Source organism: Sorex fumeus, unplaced genomic scaffold (genome assembly GCF_029834395.1).
Source record: "Sorex fumeus unplaced genomic scaffold, SorFum_2.1 ptg000128l, whole genome shotgun sequence".
NCBI classification, from domain to species: Eukaryota; Metazoa; Chordata; class Mammalia; order Eulipotyphla; family Soricidae; genus Sorex; species Sorex fumeus.
In genome coordinates this window covers 11,923,699-11,942,121 of record NW_026606185.1, presented here as the reverse complement: position 1 = coordinate 11,942,121, position 18,423 = coordinate 11,923,699, and the positions used below count along the sequence as shown (strand labels likewise).

The 18,423-nt window shown below is 36.1% G+C and overlaps 1 protein-coding gene across 1 annotated transcript in view; it reads left to right on the top strand.

Annotated features, from left to right (window-relative positions):
• Positions 1-18,423, top strand: part of ABCA13 (ATP binding cassette subfamily A member 13) — a 461,928-nt gene that overhangs the window by 372,637 nt on the left and 70,868 nt on the right. The window contains exons 48-51 of the mRNA XM_056138421.1: positions 3,173-3,227; positions 5,146-5,323; positions 7,695-7,810; positions 15,203-15,359. Of these exons, the coding sequence (XP_055994396.1) occupies positions 3,173-3,227; positions 5,146-5,323; positions 7,695-7,810; positions 15,203-15,359 (506 nt within the window). The remainder of the gene's footprint in view (positions 1-3,172; positions 3,228-5,145; positions 5,324-7,694; positions 7,811-15,202; positions 15,360-18,423) is intronic.

Here is an 18,423-nt window from a genome sequence, read left to right as displayed (position 1 = left end):
CTCCAATAGTGAACAGTTTATCACCTGAAATGTTGCAACTTAGCTACAATAGTTATAGTTGAAACATAGTGAAACTTGGGGAAATAAATCAAGAATGAGGTTAGTTTTTAGTAAAGATAAAAAGGATAGTAGATGGTGTTGTGGATCATGACAGACACTAGAGTTAAGCTTAGTTCCTCAGGACTATGTAAGTGTTGTCTAAGTTTAGGAAATCACATTATAGGCATTTATCATAAATGATGGCAAACTCCAATAGAATAATGCAGGATAATATTAATTCATAAATAAATAATTTATTCTAAAAATATGTACAGAAAACCTGCACCAATAGCGCTTTCTGTTCTTTTGCTATGAAAGTACTTACCTTTGCGTTTCTAAATTGTAGATGAACAGAAAGGCTTGTGTAGATAAAGGTGGGGAAAGAGGTGCCAAAGAAGGATGTGGCATAACATGAGGGATTGTGGAATACAGTAGTTTTTATAGTTCCAAACTTTTAAATTTATATGTATTTACTAAGCTTTGTGGCATTTCTTTGAAAATTCAATTTTCCAGTACAAGATTATGAAGAAGTAGAGATGATATAAATTAAGTGAACCAAAAAGAAAAAATGTAAGAGTGTCAAATAAGTGGGGCTAGGGAGAGTGTGTCTCTTGTGATGGCCTATAAACCAGGTCACACAGTAGCTCCAGATATTTTAAACAACCTCACCTAAAGGAGAAAATCAAGTAGTTTCACAGTCGGTGATAATAAAAACACATTTGGTTGTATGAACATCTAATCTTTTATAAGGGAGCAAGAAACATGAAGTGGAACAAGGAAAGCCTCTTCCACAAATGATGCTCACATAACCGGACAACCACATGCAAAAAAAATGGGCTTAGACCTTGACCTAACACCATGCACAAAAGACAGATCAAAATGGATTAAAGATCTCAACTTCAGGACAAAATCCATAAGATACATTGAAGTCAAAGTCGGCAAAACCCTCCACGATATTGAGGCTAATGATATCTTCAAAGACGGCACTCCACTGACCAACAAAGTGGAAACAGAGATAAGAAGATGGGACTATCTTAAATTAGGAAGCTTCTGCACCTCAAAAGATATAATAACCAGAATACAAAGACAATCTACAGAATGGGAAATGATATTTACCCAATACCCATCTGATAAAGGTTGATATCAAGGATATACAAAGCGCTGGTTGAACTCTACAAGAAAAAAAATCTTACCTCATCAAAACATCGGGTGATAAAATGAACAGAAACTTTCCCAAAGAAGAAATCCAAATGGATAAAAGTCACATGAGAAAATGCTCTACATCACTAATCATCAGGGAGATGCAGATCAAAACAACAATATGATATCATCTCACACCACAGAGACGGGCCCACATCCTAAAGAACAAAAGCAACCGGTGTTGGCGTGGATGTGGCAAGAAAGGGACCCTCCTTAACTGATGGTGGGAATGCCAACTGGTTCATCCCTTTTGGAAAACAGTATGGACGATTCTCAAAAAATTAAAAATTGAGCTCCCATTTGACTCAGCAATACCACTCCTGGAATATATCCCGGAGAGGCAAAAAAGTACAGTCGAAACAAAATCTGAACTTCTATGTTCATTGCTTCATTCTTCACAATAGCCAAAATCTGGAAAAACCCAGTGCCCAAGAACAGATGACTGGTTAAAGAAACTTTTGTACATCTACACAATGGAGTATTATGCAGCTGTTAGAAAAGATGAAGTCATGAAATTTACATACAAATGGTACTACATGGAAAGTATCATGTTAAGCGAAATGAGTCAGAAAGAGAGGGACAGACATAGAAAGATTGCATTCATTTGGGGAATATAAAGCAACAAATTGGGAGACTAACACCCAAGAATAGCCAAGATAGTACCAGGAGGTTCACTCCATGGCTTGGAGTCCAGCCGCACATGCTGGGGAAGAAGGCAGCTCAGATAGAAAAGGGAGTACCAAATAAAGGGTGTTGTGAAGATCCTCCCAGGATGAGAGATGCATGCTGAAAGTAGACTATACACCAAACTTGATTGTCACTCAATGCCTCTTTTGCAAACCACAGCACCCAAAAGAAGAGAGAGAATAAAAGGGGATGCCCTGTCACAGGGGTGTGGTGGAATGAGGGGGTTGGGGGGGAGGGATTTCTGGAGCATTGGAGGTGAGGAATGGGCACTGGTGGAGGGATGGGTATTTGATCATTGTATAACTGAAACCCAAGCACAAAAATATGTAGGTCTACAACTGTACCTCATGGTGTTTCACTAATAAAAAAATAAAAAAAGTAAAACACATTTGAAGTTAAGTGATTATACAGTGGGTAGGGCGCTTGCCTCACACATGGCCATCCCAGGTTCAATCTCCCGCATCCCATGTGGTCCCTGAACATTGCCAAGAGTAATTCCTGACTTTAGATCCAGGAGTAACCCCTGAGCATTACTATGTATGGCTCCAAAACAATAACAACAAAAACCACATTTGCTTTGCCTGAATTTATAGAGCTCTTGAAACAATGTTGAATCGAATTTGCTGGGGAAATTTATTACACACAGTGTGACATTATAAAAAGTCTGTATATAAATTTGTCACACACAGTGTGACATTATAAATAGTCTCTGACCTAAAGCAGCTTTTTGATAAATTGTTGGTAATGTTTTCATATTGTTTGATATCATTATATTAATAAGGGAACATGAAACAACAAACAAATAACTCCAAAGGTAGATTTAAATTAATGACTTGGTTTCTATCTAGGATGGGTTAATCTAATTTGTGTAAAATAACCCTTTTTGCATATTTAAAATTTTAAAGATGCTTAGTAACTGTAAATTGTAAATATTACTCAGGCCATTTGTATAATTATCAGGATGTGACAATTGGATTTGTAACATATTAGCTTGGTCATTTCATATCATATGTAATATGTGATGGTTATAATTTTCAAACAGTAGCAGGAACAAAAATCATAGTACAAACTGGCCAAGTTAATAAAAATAATTAGCTATTTTGATTAGCTTGTTAATGGACCTGGCTCTGGAAAAGTGAAAGTGAGACAACCCATGGGCAAACTCCATGAGTTTTAGAGTCAAACTTCCTGTTGCCATTTATGTAGAAAATTTGTGAGCTCTTATTTCAATTTGTTTTTTTCACAGGAATAACACTCTATAGCCACCCATATGGAGGTGCACTGCTGAATGAGGACAAGATGTAAGTTGAGGGAAAACAAGGGACAGGTGGATGACTTCAATTTTGGAAGAAAATCTTTGAGATAATTTGTGGATAATTTGAGTTCTTTTACAATTTGTGTTGAATGATGTTATCACTCCAAAAGATCATACGTTTTTTGTTTCTTTGTTTGTTTGTTGGGCCATGCCAGGCCATGCTCAAGGGATACTCCTGGCTTTACATTTAGGATTACTCTTTCGGAAACTATGTGAGATGTCAGCAATCAAACCCAGGTCAGTCATGTGCAAGGCACCTGCCCTACCTGCTGTACTATCTCTCCAGCTCATGGCTTGTGAATTTCTTAACAAAGTTTCAGTTGATTTTTAAAAGAGCAAATACAGTGATTAATAATATAAATCAATTATATAATTGATTCATGTAATTAATAAATATATTGATAAATATAGTGATTAAAAATGGATGAGCCTTACAACTGCATTTGTAAACAGGTATTTTTTTTGTGGCAATGGTTTTCCAGAAACCCACTGAACTTCAGATTTTCCAGATATTTTTCAGCTTAAAAATTATCAGTATTCATAGTAATACCTTATTGGAAATGTATTATGCAAACATTTCATGATCTAGCTAGAATCATGGTTGTTCATAAAGCCAGTGTACAATTTAAAAATTCAAAAATGGTTATTTTCCACAAATTAAAGCAAGCCTTGCCTAGATAGAACCAAATCATTGGTTTAAATCTACTTTTGGAGCTGTTTTGTTGGTTGTTTCATGTTCCCTTATTAATATAATGACACAAAATTTCTAGGCAAAAAAAATGCCAGTTGAGATCATTTTATAAAAGTTAAAATGGTTTGGGACTGGAGAAATTGTACAGTGGATAGAATGTTTGCCTTGCATGCAGCAGATATGGTTTAGATCCCTGGCATCTCAGATGGTCTTCTGAGCATCACCAGGAATAATTTCTGAGTGCAAAGCAAGGAGTAACCCCTGGGAATATCCTGATATGGGCAAAGAAAAGGTAAAATGCCCTGCCTGCATTATCAAATGCCTTCTCTGCATTATCCATTTCCTCATACTCCTTCTCTATCAACATTTAGCTGGCAAATATTTAGGTAAAAGTTGATAGTAAGTAACAGAACATTACCTATGTATTTTCTATTTACCTACTAAAGTTAGGATCAGAGCATCACTATGATTAATAAAAGCTCTAACCTGAAATACTTAAAATGATAGAAAGTTCCCATATTTTGTACCAATTTTCTGGATTCTGTCTTTAATACTTATCCAGTATTTTGTGTGTGGATTTGTGGGAGTCTTTTGAAGTCTACAAAACCAGATGTGATGGAAAAATATAGGAAGAAAATGGTTGACAGTTTTTAATGAATTAATGCATCATTTGCATAGCCTTTGTATTCTCTCTTTCACAAAAGGGAGGCTGGTTGAATGAGGACATTGGCAATTGTTGCATATAAAAAAGATCAAGAATTTTTACAGCACATATCATCAAAACACATGCATGAGTTCCAATATTTCTCTGAAAATTTTACAAATATATTGATACATGGGTTAATGATGTGTTAGATCTGTAGTTAATACCCACCTCCTAACACCCTAACTAGGTAATTCCATAATAGACAAAAGACCCCATCCTGGGTGTCTTTTGTTTTAACTGAAAGTCAAGGGTACACATTGAGATAGCAAACTCTAAAATTTTCCTTTACTTTTCACCCCTCAGTTGTGTCTTCAATAAACTAGAAACAATAACCTATGTCTCAAGAGCTTGTTGAGAGTATTTAGAATTCAGTTCTTAATCAATGTCTTGCTAAAAAGTTCTTTATATTTTTTATTACTATTGTCCTCATCATAGATTGTTGACAACATAAATAAGTCTCATGTTATTTGACTGCTTTCTCACAAGATTTTTTGTTTTTGCCTACAGCCTGGAGAGTATCCGGCAGTGTGGTGTGGCCCTCTGCATCGTTCTGGGATTTTCTATCCTATCTGCATCAATTGGTAGCTCTGTGGTGAGGGACCGGGTGACAGGAGCCAAAAGATTGCAGCACATAAGTGGCCTGGGCTACAGGACATATTGGTTTACTAATTTCCTATATGACATGGTAGGTTGGGGGAAGATATTCCATGTGCTTTTATACCATGTGGTCTTTTTGTGAAGAAATTGATATTTACTGAACACTGACCTTTACCCAGTTCTCTGCTCACAAATTTACAAACTGTAGTTTGGTGTATTAATTACCACCTTGATCCTACTTGGATTAATTTCCTTTTGAACATGTAATCCAGATTTTTAAATTATTTTGTGTGGCATACTTAAAACATCAAAACTTTTAGGAAATAATTAATTCTAATCAGGATTTCTCCCAATTCTCCCTGGTGACACTTAAAGGAAATGTTCTCAAAGTTATTGGCTCACAATTTTATTAAGTCAGTTTGGTTGAGACACTAGTGTGAATTTTACTAACATCCAAGATAATTTGATTATCTTATCTATGACTAAGAAAAGCTGATCTTTGATTCCTTACTCATTACACTCATACTAGAAAGAGTAAATGGCTCTCGACTCAATGAATACCATAAATCCAGGTATTGTAGTCATTATTGCAATGAAGGTTACCAATGAGTCTGTTTTGACTTTTTAATTTTTTAATAGCCACAATGATCTACAAACTTAATAGACATACAATCTTCCAGTTTCAATCCAGGGATCTTGGTGGAAAGAAGAGTTGCTGAAGTTGGTGGTGGTTGTTCAATTTTGCCCCTGGGGTCACAGACTACTGCTGAGCACTCTGTTCTGCTATGTCTGCCATTTCACAGTAAAAAATGGTCAATTTTTAAAAATTTTTATTAGTGAAACACCATGAGGTACAGCTTTAGACTTACAAATTTTTGTGCTTGGGTTTCAGTTATACAGTGATGGAGTACCCATCCCTCCACCAGTGCCCATTCTCCACCACCACTAATCCTAGTATCCCTCCGACCCCCCATCCCCCCATCCCACCCTGCCTCTGTGGCAGGGCATTCCCTTTTGTTCTCTCTCTCCTTTTGGGTGCTGGTTTGCAAAAGAGGAATTGAGTGGCAATCACGTTTGAGGCAAAAAGAAAGATACTTCAAGATAGAATGAGAACTTTCAAGGAAGTATCAGGGTTCCAAGTCATCAGGGATATCTAAAGACTCTAAATTCCTAGAAATTTCCTATTTTCTGCAGTAATTTTTCCTTATTGCTCCTACTCTATATGATGCCTGTTTACTCTGATGTTTGCCTAGGGCTTAAAGGAAGGGGGTATTATGTTCTAGATTCCTCTTTACTCTGGCATTTGTCTTAGGTTTAAAGGAAGGGGGGATGGTGTTCCAGGTAGACTCATTTTAAACCTTCCTCCAACTCTTCCCTGTTAATTTTTTCAATTGCTGGTTAAAAGGGTAATTATATGTTTCTGCACAGGGTCCTCATGTCTAAGGTGTTAAGAATAAAGCCATAACAGAGTTCTCTCCTCCTTAGAGCTTGTATTCTTCTTCTTCTTTTTTTTTAATTGAATTACCATGAAATGTAGTTACAAAGCTTTCATGGATCATACAATGATCCAACACCCATCCATCCACCAGTTGCACATTTTTAACCACTAATAGGACGAATTCAGAACAAGTATAAACATTCAGTAATACAAAATCTGCAATTGCCTTATGACTAGATTTAGTGAGAGAATAAAAGGGGAGTGGGGCAAATGGTACCTTTAAATGTGGAGGTCAAAGAAGGATTCTGAGAAAGTAGCATTTAATCTGAGATCTGAAGAATAAGAAGCTAGTCTTGTGGAAACTGAGAGAACTCTGAAGAAAGAAGGATTTAGGATGTGAGAACTACTAATGTGATAGGCGTCATGTCAATATCAGTCTAGGTTTATAGGGAAGAATGCCTTAGAGTCTGCCCCCTAGATTCTATAATAGGAGAGAAACAATATTACCTGGGAAATATTTGGATTCCAAATATGTGTATGGGTGACTGTATTTGTGTGTTGAGACTAAACACAGAAAACTATCATACACTGGTGACTTGAATGTTAAAAATATATTTGCACAGAGTTCTGAAGAATAGAGACTGAGGTCAAGGTGGGGTGTTAGCAGGGATTGGTTCTCTTTTATTGTGTTGTCTACCTTCTTTCTGTAGGACACATGGTCACCTTTGATTATTATTATCATGTCCCCTTACTATATGAATGCTAGTAATGTTAGATTAGGACTTAGTTTAATACAGTGACCTCACTAAAGGCCTTATCTTTAAAATACAGACACATGTTTGGTCCCAGAGGTTCAACAAATGGACTTAGAAGGAACATTATTTATCCTGAAACAACTGGATTCTCCAGGACTAATTCTACTAATAGAAAATATGTGATGTTTAAAATATAAAATCTAAGCGGAAGCTGAAATGCGAGCCCCATCTGACGTGTGGCTTTCCTATTTTTTTTCCTTTCTCAGCTTTTCTACTTAGCTTCTGTCTGCCTGTGTGTCGCAGTTATCGTCGCGTTCCAGTTAACAGCTTTTACTTTCCGTGAAAACTTGGCAGCTACGGCCCTCCTGCTGGCACTCTTCGGGTATGTGAAAGAAACACTGTTGCAGAATTTTCGTTTGTTTACTGAAAAAGAAAATCCCCTCAGATGACTTTGAACCTGCTGTCAGTTTCATGATTTTCTCTCTTTTAAAGCAATTATTTTGCTTCAACAAGGAAAGCTGAGAAAAAAAAAAAAAAACCTGAGCAGATGATGATCCGTGGGAGGGGCAAGATAACACAGCCACAGAGAAATGGCCTTGATAGACTCCCAGGATGTTTGAAAAATGTATCAGTTGGAATGGAATTTTGTTATTCTCATTATGATATTAATCAGGGACTCAAAGACGTAATCTAGATAGCTCTTAAATTGAGTCGCTAAGAGTTTCTCATGAAACTCTGTGTTTAATATACTTGTTTATCTATGACATCAATGGTTTGAAAATATTTTGTCAAATTTTTGTCATTTTGTCATTAGAGACTGAGATCAAGGTGGGTTTAACAGGGATTATTTCCCATTTATTTTATTAGGGGAATATCAAGAAAAAAAGCCATAACTATTCATAGACATAGGTACAAACTACACACACAATCAGGATTATTTGTAGTGATCAACTTGGTATTAGGACTATATTGGAAGTATACACCTACTTGGTATTAGGAATGTATGTGTCTTGTATGTGATTTTATGCCTATATCTAGATATGTGGGCAACCGTTGCTAAAAAAATGGTGAAGTTATTACTAACTTAAAATTCAATACTAATTATTTTTATTTTATTTTTAAATATCATAGGATATACATTAAGTTCCTAGCAGTGATGCCCGGAATTGAACCCTGCTTTCCCTATGAAAAACATGAGCTCAGCTCATTAAACTATCACTCAATACCAATGCTAACTGTTGAATAAGTCATTCTATTTTATCTAAGAAAAAATAGAAGTACAAATATTTTCATATGAATGTCAGTTATATTAGTGGTCAAGATATCTAGAGAACATAATTTAATTAAACATAAAACAAAAACCCAGGCATAGATAAATATACTAGAAAGTTCTTCCAAACATTTAAAGTGGAACTACTTCAGTCCTTTTCAGGATCTTTCAGAAATTTGAAAAATCATAAACCTTCCAAAAGTTTCTCTTAGAAAAATATTATGATGATATCAAAAGCATACAGATATCCCCCAAAACAAAGACCTATATTCCTGATAAACATATATGGAAAGATCCCTGATAAAAGTTTAGCAAACTGAATTCAATACGTCAGAAAGACCATACAATAAGACCAGTAGGATTTATCCCAGAGATGAAGAGATGGTTTAATATACTGATTTCAGCCAACATAATGCACTGCCATTTGGGGCCAGGGATATAGTACAGTTTTTAGTCTGTTTGCTTTGCATAATATCCTCTGAACATCTTAATGACCTCTGAACCTGCCATGAATGATCTCTGATCACAGAGCCGAATTAAACCCTAAGCACTAATGTGAGTGGTACGAAAAACTAAAATAAAAATATAAAATGCAATACATAAATACAGGAAAATTCAAAACCACATGACTATACAAATAGGTGCAGAAAAAGTATTTGACAACCCCATTTGACAAGACCCATTCATGACAAAGACTCATGATAAAATGGGAAGAGATGGAACCTCCTCAATATTTTTTAAGTTACCATAGCCTACAATGAATATCACACTCAATGAACAAAAACTGAAAGCTTTGCGTCAAAGATCAGACATAAGACAAGGTTTCCCATTCTCACCATTATAATTCTTTGTAATATTTGAATTACTTACTATAGCAATTAGCCAAGAAAGGGATATTAAGGGCACCCAAATTGGAAAAGATGAGGTAAACTATCTCTATTTGCTTAAAACATGATCCTCTATTTAGAAAGTCCTTAAAACTCTATAAAAAATTCCTAGAAATTATAAACAGGTATAGTAGTATCACTGGCAACAAAATCAACATTCATATACAGTAAAATAAGAGAATTTTTTTAATATTCTGTTAACAGTTGTGTCTCTGAAAATAAAGTACATGGGAATCAGATGACAAAATAACTGAAATACTTATATAAAGAAAACTATAAAACACTACCAAAATAAATAGAAGATGCAAGGAAATAGAAACATGCCCACTGTTGATGGGGTAAAAGAACTAAAGCTTTCAAAATGACAATCCTATTCTAAGTATTGAGTCCTTATCAAAATACTTAGGACATTTTCAAAAATAGGACCAAATTCTGTTGAAATATATTTGGAATAATAAAAACTTTTGAGTAGATAAGGCACTATGAGGAAAACATATGGGAGATTTTTCTTTCCCCAACTATAAATTATAAAATAAATCAGTTATAATGAACATAGTTTATTTCTGACTCATGATCTAGAATTGATAGCCAAGAGATAAGCCTTAGGTGTATGGACAGCTAATCTTAACAGAGAAACTAGGTGTTTGCAGTGGAGCAAGGGAAGCTTCATAAAATGGTGTTGAGAAAACTGATGAGTGACATGTGAAAGACCGAACTAGATCCTTTGCTTATAATATGCATAAAACTCAACTTCAAAAGCATTAAAACATATAATAATATAATATAATAAAATGTTTATTAATATCTTATTTTACCACACTTGCTTTTTATGGCGTTATGTAAAAATTAGTGTGATACATTCCAATGTTGATTATTTTTAATTACATCATCATGATGCAATTGAAGAACAACAAAAACTTGAGAACTAAATGAGAAAAATGAGTCATTTGAAAATTTAAAATGTGAAGAAATTAGAAAATGAATGAGAATAAAATATTATAATATTATAAAAATACTGAATGAGCATCCCATCAAGTGCAGGAGAGATGTACACTGGGTAAGGGGCTTGACTTTCATGAACAGAACCAACTTTTATCATTTCATCACTGCTTATGGTCTCCTGTACTCTTCCAGGAGTGATCCCTGAAGCCAGAGTCAGGAGTAAACTTGAGCACCACTGGGTATGCTTCCCAAACAAAAACAAACAAACAAAAAGAAAGCCACTCAGAATATGAGATCTTACTTTCCCACATTGTGTTCTTAGATCTTAGTGCCATTATTTCAGTTATAAAAAATACTTGAATACTATTGTTTCATTTAGTTGTAGCGATAGCTGTCTGAGAGAGACTAGCATTTAATTTATGGCCCCAAAATAATGGCAATAGAGAGTTATAAATGTGTGAGATTTTCATGCATGTGGGTATTTGTTATTCTTCCCTAAAATATCAGTATCACTTAAAGAATAAAGAAGCCAGTAGTTGCCGTTTTAGTAATTATTCTAATTGAATTATTTAACTGTAGTTTTAGTTTCCATAAAATGTTGCTTAAGAAAATTTATTTCAAAGCTCTCACCTCCGCCATTTTTGTTGCTCTGGTTTTTAGTTTCTTTTTTGGGTCATTCCTGGCAGTAAATCAGGGACTATATGCAGGGCCAAGCCCTGGAATAAAAAACATGTGCTCTATCCATTGAACTAGCCAGCCCCCTTGCCTATACGTACATTCAAAATGTCTTCATGCCCATATGATGTATTTCACAAAGTTATGATATTTTTATTTTAGTCATATAATATTTCAACACCAATCTCACCACCAATGTCAGCTTCCATCCATCAGTGTTTCCAGATTCCCTCTTCACTGCAACCCCACCCCCATCCTCGTCCATCCACTTGAGAGGCTCATTACAAAGTTTTAGTGGTTACAGTTTATATCTCACATTCTCAGTTTTGTAGAATTTGTGTTTTGAATATAAGACACTATTGCTCACACATATTGTCATTATAACTGAAGACCTGATGCCTATTCATACATTACATCTCGTTCCCTCCCTTTCCCCTCTTTGATTTCTTCCCTTTTCTGTCCTTCTCCTCTTTTGACACTGGGGTCAAGGGTGATCAAGATACCCCCTATTACAGCAGTACATGTCTTAATTCAGGAATCTGTAAAACACAGATAATTGCGTTCAACCTGTGTTTGTCTTTCTTCTTCTGGCTAACTTAACTCAATTTCCTATCTTCCAGTTCCAAACTTGTTGCAGCAAGTTTCATGATTTCATTGTTCTCTGCAATCGCATAGTATTCCATTGTGAATATAAACTACATCTTAAAAATCCAATTGTTTGACATTGGGCCCTAGGCTGATTCCATCTTAGCTATTATTGTACTGAGTAAGTAATGGTAATGATGTTCCTGTGTCCTTTTGAGAGAGTGTTTTTGTGTCATGGGTGTAAATTACCCAAAAGTGAAATTGCTGGGTTATATGGAAGTTCAATTTTAAGTTTATTGAGAACTCTCCATATTCTTTCATAGGGCTTGTGCCAGACAACATTTCCACCAGCAATACATGAGTTTCTTTTTTTACCATATCCCTCAACAGATTGTTCCTATAATTTCTGATTTGTGCCATTATCATTGGTGTGAAATGCTATCTTATTGTCATCTTGCTTAGTATTTCTCTGATAATAAGTGATGATGAACAATTTTGTGTGTGCCTATTGGCCATTATCCTGTCTTCCTTTGAGAAAAGTTGATTCATTTCCTCTACTCATTTGTTGATAGGGTTTTCTAATTGTTTATTTTTGTACATACTTCACATATCCTCTATATCAAAACTTTATCTAATGTGCTGAACGCAAATAATTTTTCCCATTCAATTAGCTGTCCTTTGATTTTAGCCCATGTTTCTTTTGCCATGCAGAAGCTCTTTAATTTTATGCAGTCCCATTTATTTATCTTTGATTGTATTGCCTTTATGTGTTATCATTTCGCTGAAGATATTTTTGAGATCCAAATCTTAGAGTGTTTTTCCTATATTTTCTTCAATATACCTTATAGTTTATGATCATATCTATATGTCTTCGATCCACTTGAATTGATTTTTATGTGAGGTGTAAGGTATGGATCCAGCTAAAATTTCTAACATGTATTTATCCAGTTTTCCCAGCATAATTTATTGAAGAAGCTATCCTTATTCCCTTTCATTTTATGTGCTTCACTCTCAAAAATTAACTGCCATATATAAGGAGCTCTGTGCCAGGCTGTTTTCACTCAGAATGCCTCAAGTGGGACAGGTGAGAGCTCTCCTCACCTCAAAGGACTCAGGCCTGGCAGCCGACCTCCACTACCCAAACACCACCACACTCCAGGCTGCTTTTGGACACTTCACGGATGTGTGACACATTATAAGACACTTCCAAACCATTTTCAGTAATTATCACACCATATTTGATGGTGTTCAGATAGTAGACAACAAATCATAGCGAGAAATATATAAATATATGCCTTTCAGAGAGCCCGACAAGCTACCAAGAGTATCCCGCATTCGCAGGCAGAGCCTGGCAAGCTCCCCGTGACGTATTCGATATGCCAAAAATAGTAATGACAACAGGTCTCGTTCCCTTGACCCTGAAAGAGCTCCCAATCATTGGGAAAAGATGAGTAAGAAGAGGCTGCAAAAATCTCCGGATTTGGAGGAATAGAGACATTACTGGTGCCCACTCAAGTGAATCAATGAACAACAGAATGACAGTGATACAGTGATACAAGGAGCTTTGTCAGAGAGTATTAGATTCTGACCCATTCATTGGATCATAAGATCAGAATATTTTTATTCCAGCACCATGAAGTTTTGGTCAACTCCCAATTTCTTATTTTACAGTTTTGCTTGGTTTATTTATGGTCTTTCTTGATTCTATTCTATATCTTATTATCTCATTCCTACTTTGGACAAACTGGCAGGCTACCAAATGTAACCTGCCCACATGGCAGAGTCTGGCAAACTCCCCATGGCGTACCCAATATGCCAAATACCAGTAACAATGATGAGTCTCATTCTCCTAACTCTGAAAGATCCTTGAATATGGCACTTTTAAAAAAAATCTCAGGGCTAGGACGAAGGAGACGTTATTGTGGCCTGCTTGACGCAATCAACGAATAACAGGATAGTCGTGATCATGATTCTTCTTATCTTGGATCTTGATGCCATCTAGATCTAAGGAGGCTTTGTGGAGGCTTCATCTGGGTGAAGCCCCTTACTATCCAGTTTGCAGGGCAATCAGGAACAATTGATTAATCAACTTCATTTGCTTCTGAGCTGTGGATCTCGCATCAAGTGATTTCAGTGCTATTTTTTTTTCTTCATAAAATGAGATCATAGCACCTAGCTTCTAGATTGCTGAATGGAGGATTTTAGAGATAAATGTAAAAATACATGACACAAGACCCAGCATGGAATGTGATTTGAAAAGAAAGTTTTGAAGTACAGTGGGTAAGTGTTCGCTATGGATGTGCCCCCTGAATTTGATACCAGGCATCTCGTATAGTCCCTTCAGCCCAGCCCAAGTGTTTCCTTAGAGAAGTGCTAGGAGTAAGCCCTGAGAATAGCAAGCTGGGTTCAAAAGAAAAGTAAAAGACAAGAATGTTTTCATTTTTCTTATTTTTGTATTCCGACAGCTTTTAATTTTCACTGCAATACATAGGTCTTTTTTGTTTTAAAGAAATTACTGATGAGAATCAGAGTGCAGGGGCACATTAGGTATGTAGCTTTGGAGATAGATAGTGGAGACCCTCTTATTCTAGATTACATTGTTGGCATGGTCCATACTTGACCCAGGTTTTACCCCTGGCCCACTGCATTTCCCATACTATGATATCCTCTGGAGTCTCCCAAAATATATTTTGTCTTTTGAAAAATAACATAGGATATTCTTTTCTTATGAATTAATGTTATATTTTTTAAATGTTTAATATAACTTTTTCTTTAAAAAAATTGAATCACCATGAGCTACAGTTACAAAGCTTTCATATTTGAGTTTCAGTTATACAATGATAAAACACCTATCCCTTCACCAGAGAAATCAAGTATTACTTCTTTACTATAGGAACTTTTCCACATCAGCAATTTTATTCCAAATAAAATGTCACATGAAACATAAAACTTACCCTCCATTGAGGTGTCTACCAATATCTCCAGTGTCCTGCCTCCCCACACCCCTGTCCCACCCTCCCCCTGCCTCTGTGCCAGGCAATTTCCCTCTTACATTCTCTCTACACAAGGGTATTATGATTTGTAATATGAATAATGAGAAGCCATCATTTTGGTCCTTTATCTACTTTCAGTACACATCTACCATCCCGAGCGATCCCTCCAACCATCATTGACTTTGAGATCTCTTCTCTTCCCAGCTGCCTTCTCCTCTAGCTCATAAGGCAGGCTTAAGGACAGTAGAAACAAAGGCCATGAAGATTGCTCCACAGGTGGAAACTGAAGAATATTAAGTAACTTTTTCTTCACTAAATAAAATGAAAGAAAATGACCAAGTCCATGAAGTATTACTTATTTTTCAGACTTCATGCACAAAAAAAATTTATCAAAATAAATATGATTTTCACTTCTGTTTCAGATATGCAACTCTTCCATGGATGTACCTGATGTCCAGAATCTTCTCCAGTTCAGATGTAGCTTTCATCTCTTATGTCTCTTTGAACTTCATCTTTGGTCTCTGCACCATGATGATGACCATCATGCCCCGATTACTGGCTATCATTTCCAAATCTCAGGTAATGGGTTCTAGGATTTTCTCTCCAGGGTACGTTGAACAAGTGAATGTTTGATCTAGACTATTCTTTTGTTTTTCCATGGGAAATTAAATGTTGACTTGCTGGTATTCACTGTATTAAACATATCCAAAGAAGATTGCCTCCAATTAACAAATACGTCTGTGTGGTTTTAACAGCCACACTCAAATTATCATCAACTAGTTGGGATTATCTTGAAGACAATATAGAAATGAGTAGAGATTGTAAATATTTTTTTTTCCTTTCGCCTATTAGACCTCCAGTCAACCATGAGTTAAGGGTAAAACGATAACAAGGTCAAGGTTGTTATTCTTAATGGTGAGGGGCTTGAAACAAATTCTTTTGTAAGGACAGAATCATAGTAGAAAAGGGAAAAAGAAGATTTATCCCGATTTCAGAGGAAAACTAGGGTTCTTACCACTCCTATAATTCTAGTACTAAGTTGTTGGGAAGATATTATTGCCTCACTTATAAACAAAGTTGCATATTTGGAGAGCACTTAATTAAAAATAAGCTGAGAAAATGGCTCAAATTTTCCATTCCTGAAATTCTAGTACTGGGTTGTTGGGAAGATATTATTAGCTCTCATACAAAAAAAGTTGCATACTTGGATAGTACTTATTGAACAATAAGTTGAAAAAATGGTTCAAACTCATATTTTAACAAATAAGTCATTATATTTTTTTCAGGCATTTCTGTTGGTTTTTAATTTTCATATTGTTTATATAGGAAGCTGAACCTAAGGGATGATTTCAAGTGTCTATTAACAAATTAGAGTAACATGGTCTTTGAGAATCAATGAAAGAAATCAAGAGAGGGGCTGAGCGATAGCACAGTGGTGTTTGCCTTACACACTGCTGACCAGGGTTCAATTCCCAGCATCCCATATGGTTCCCCGAGAATCGCCAAGATTAATTCCTGAGTGCATGAGCAAGAAGTAACCCCTGTGCATCGCCGGGTATGACCCAAAAAAGCAAAAAAAAAAAAAAAAAAGAAAAGAAATCAAGAGAGGTTATTGAATTTTCACTTATTCCTGAAAGTGTGATTATCAAAATTATACAAGCTTTTTTTTATAAAATTATAATGCTAAAATATCCTTTGGGTTTTGCTAAACACATCAAATCTGATATCTGATTTAAATAGAAAGTTCTTTAGATTTCTAACGAAAGGTATGCTATGTCTATCTGTTACTGATGAACCTTCCAATTAGACACAAGGATATATAGCTAAAGGAAAATCTCATAATGTCATTAATTTATTTTTCTGTACATTTTACCAACTTCCAGGTGTCCTAAATCAGATGTTTGTGAATTGGGATTTTATTAATTTATAAAGTTGTATTCTATCACATGTGAGTTAATTGATTTTATTTTTATAGGAAACATGTGAATCTCAGGAACCACAGGAGCAATGTTCTTCAGGGCTCAAATAAAAGTGGGACAATTGGTACCCAAGATTGAATTTATAACCCCCTACATGCTAGTCATGAAATCGGTCACCTTAAGATGTCTACTTAGGGCTGGAGTGATACCACAGCGGGTAGGGCATTTGCCTTGCATGTGGTCAACATGGCCGACCTCAGTTCGATTCCTCCGTCTCTCTTGGAGAGCCTGGCAGGCTATTAAGAGTATCTCACCTACGTGGTATAGCCTGGCAAGTGACCCGTGACGTATTCGATATGCCAAACACAGTAACAAGTCTCACGATGTTACTGGGCCCGATGGAGCAAATCCATGAACAACAGGAGATCCATGACCATGACCTAGTCCAATATTGTATACAAGTGAACAGACTTGCCTAAACTTAAAAAACAGATCCAAAGTTATCATCAGAAGTATGCTGCTTTATTATTTCCTGGGTTAAAAGCTACATATTCCTTTTCTGAATTGTAACTAGTATCACTGTAGCACTGTCCTGTAGCACTGTCCTCCCGTTGTTCATCGATTTGCTAGAGTGCGCCCAATAATGTCTCCATTGTGAGACTTGTTGTTACTGTGTTTGGCATATAGAATACATGACAGGTAGCTTGCCAGGCTTTGCCTTGAGAACAAGATATTCTTGGTAGCTTGCTGGGCTTCCCAAGAGGGGTGGAGGAATCAAACCCAGGTTTCTTGGGTCGGCCACATGCAAGACAAACGCCCTACCCGCTGTGCTATCGCTCCAACCCTATTAAGTGGTAATCATAACTAATACATGGTAAAGCAGGAAGTCAATTTTATGACTTCTTACTTTAAAAAGTAGCTCCTTTGGGTATAAACAATAGATTAATGAATTATATTCAGTGAATTTTCTCCAAATATGATGATACTAATTCCTGAGCCAGAAAGACTGCATTTAGTTTAGGCCCTTTTTTTTGTTTGTTTGTTTTTGGCTTTTTCGGTCACACTCAGCGATGCACAGTGGTTACTCCTGGCTCAGGCACTCAGGAATTACTCCTCGAGGTGCTTGGAGGACAATATGGGATTCTGGGACTCAAACCTGGGTTGGCTGCATGCAAGGCAAATATCCTACCAGCTGTGCTATCACTCCATCCTCTACAATGTGACTTTGACACAGAATTAACCTCTACTTTTTGTTTCTTCATCGGCAAAGATAGTTAACTCTTGGCACTTTGTAGAATTAAGTATAATCAAGAAAACATATATGTATATATTTATATATTTAATTTTTATTCATGAAACACCACGAAGTAACAGTTGTAGCCTTACAAATTTTTGTGCTTGGGTTTCAGTTATAGAGTTATCGAGTACCCATCCCTTAGAATGATACTTTCCATGTAGTACCAATTGCATGCAAAGTTCATGACTATCTTTTCTAAAAGCTACATAGTATTCCATTGTGTAGATATACCAAGGTTTCTTTAACCAGTCATCTCTTCTCGGGCACTCGAGTTTTTTCCAGTTGGGATATTGTGAAGAGTGCGGCAATGAAGAGTGCAGATGTCATATCAACATCTCTAGTATATTCCCAGAGTGGAATTGCTTGGTCAAATGGGAGCTCAATTTCTAATTTTTTGAGAATCGTCCATACTGTTTTCCAAAAGGGC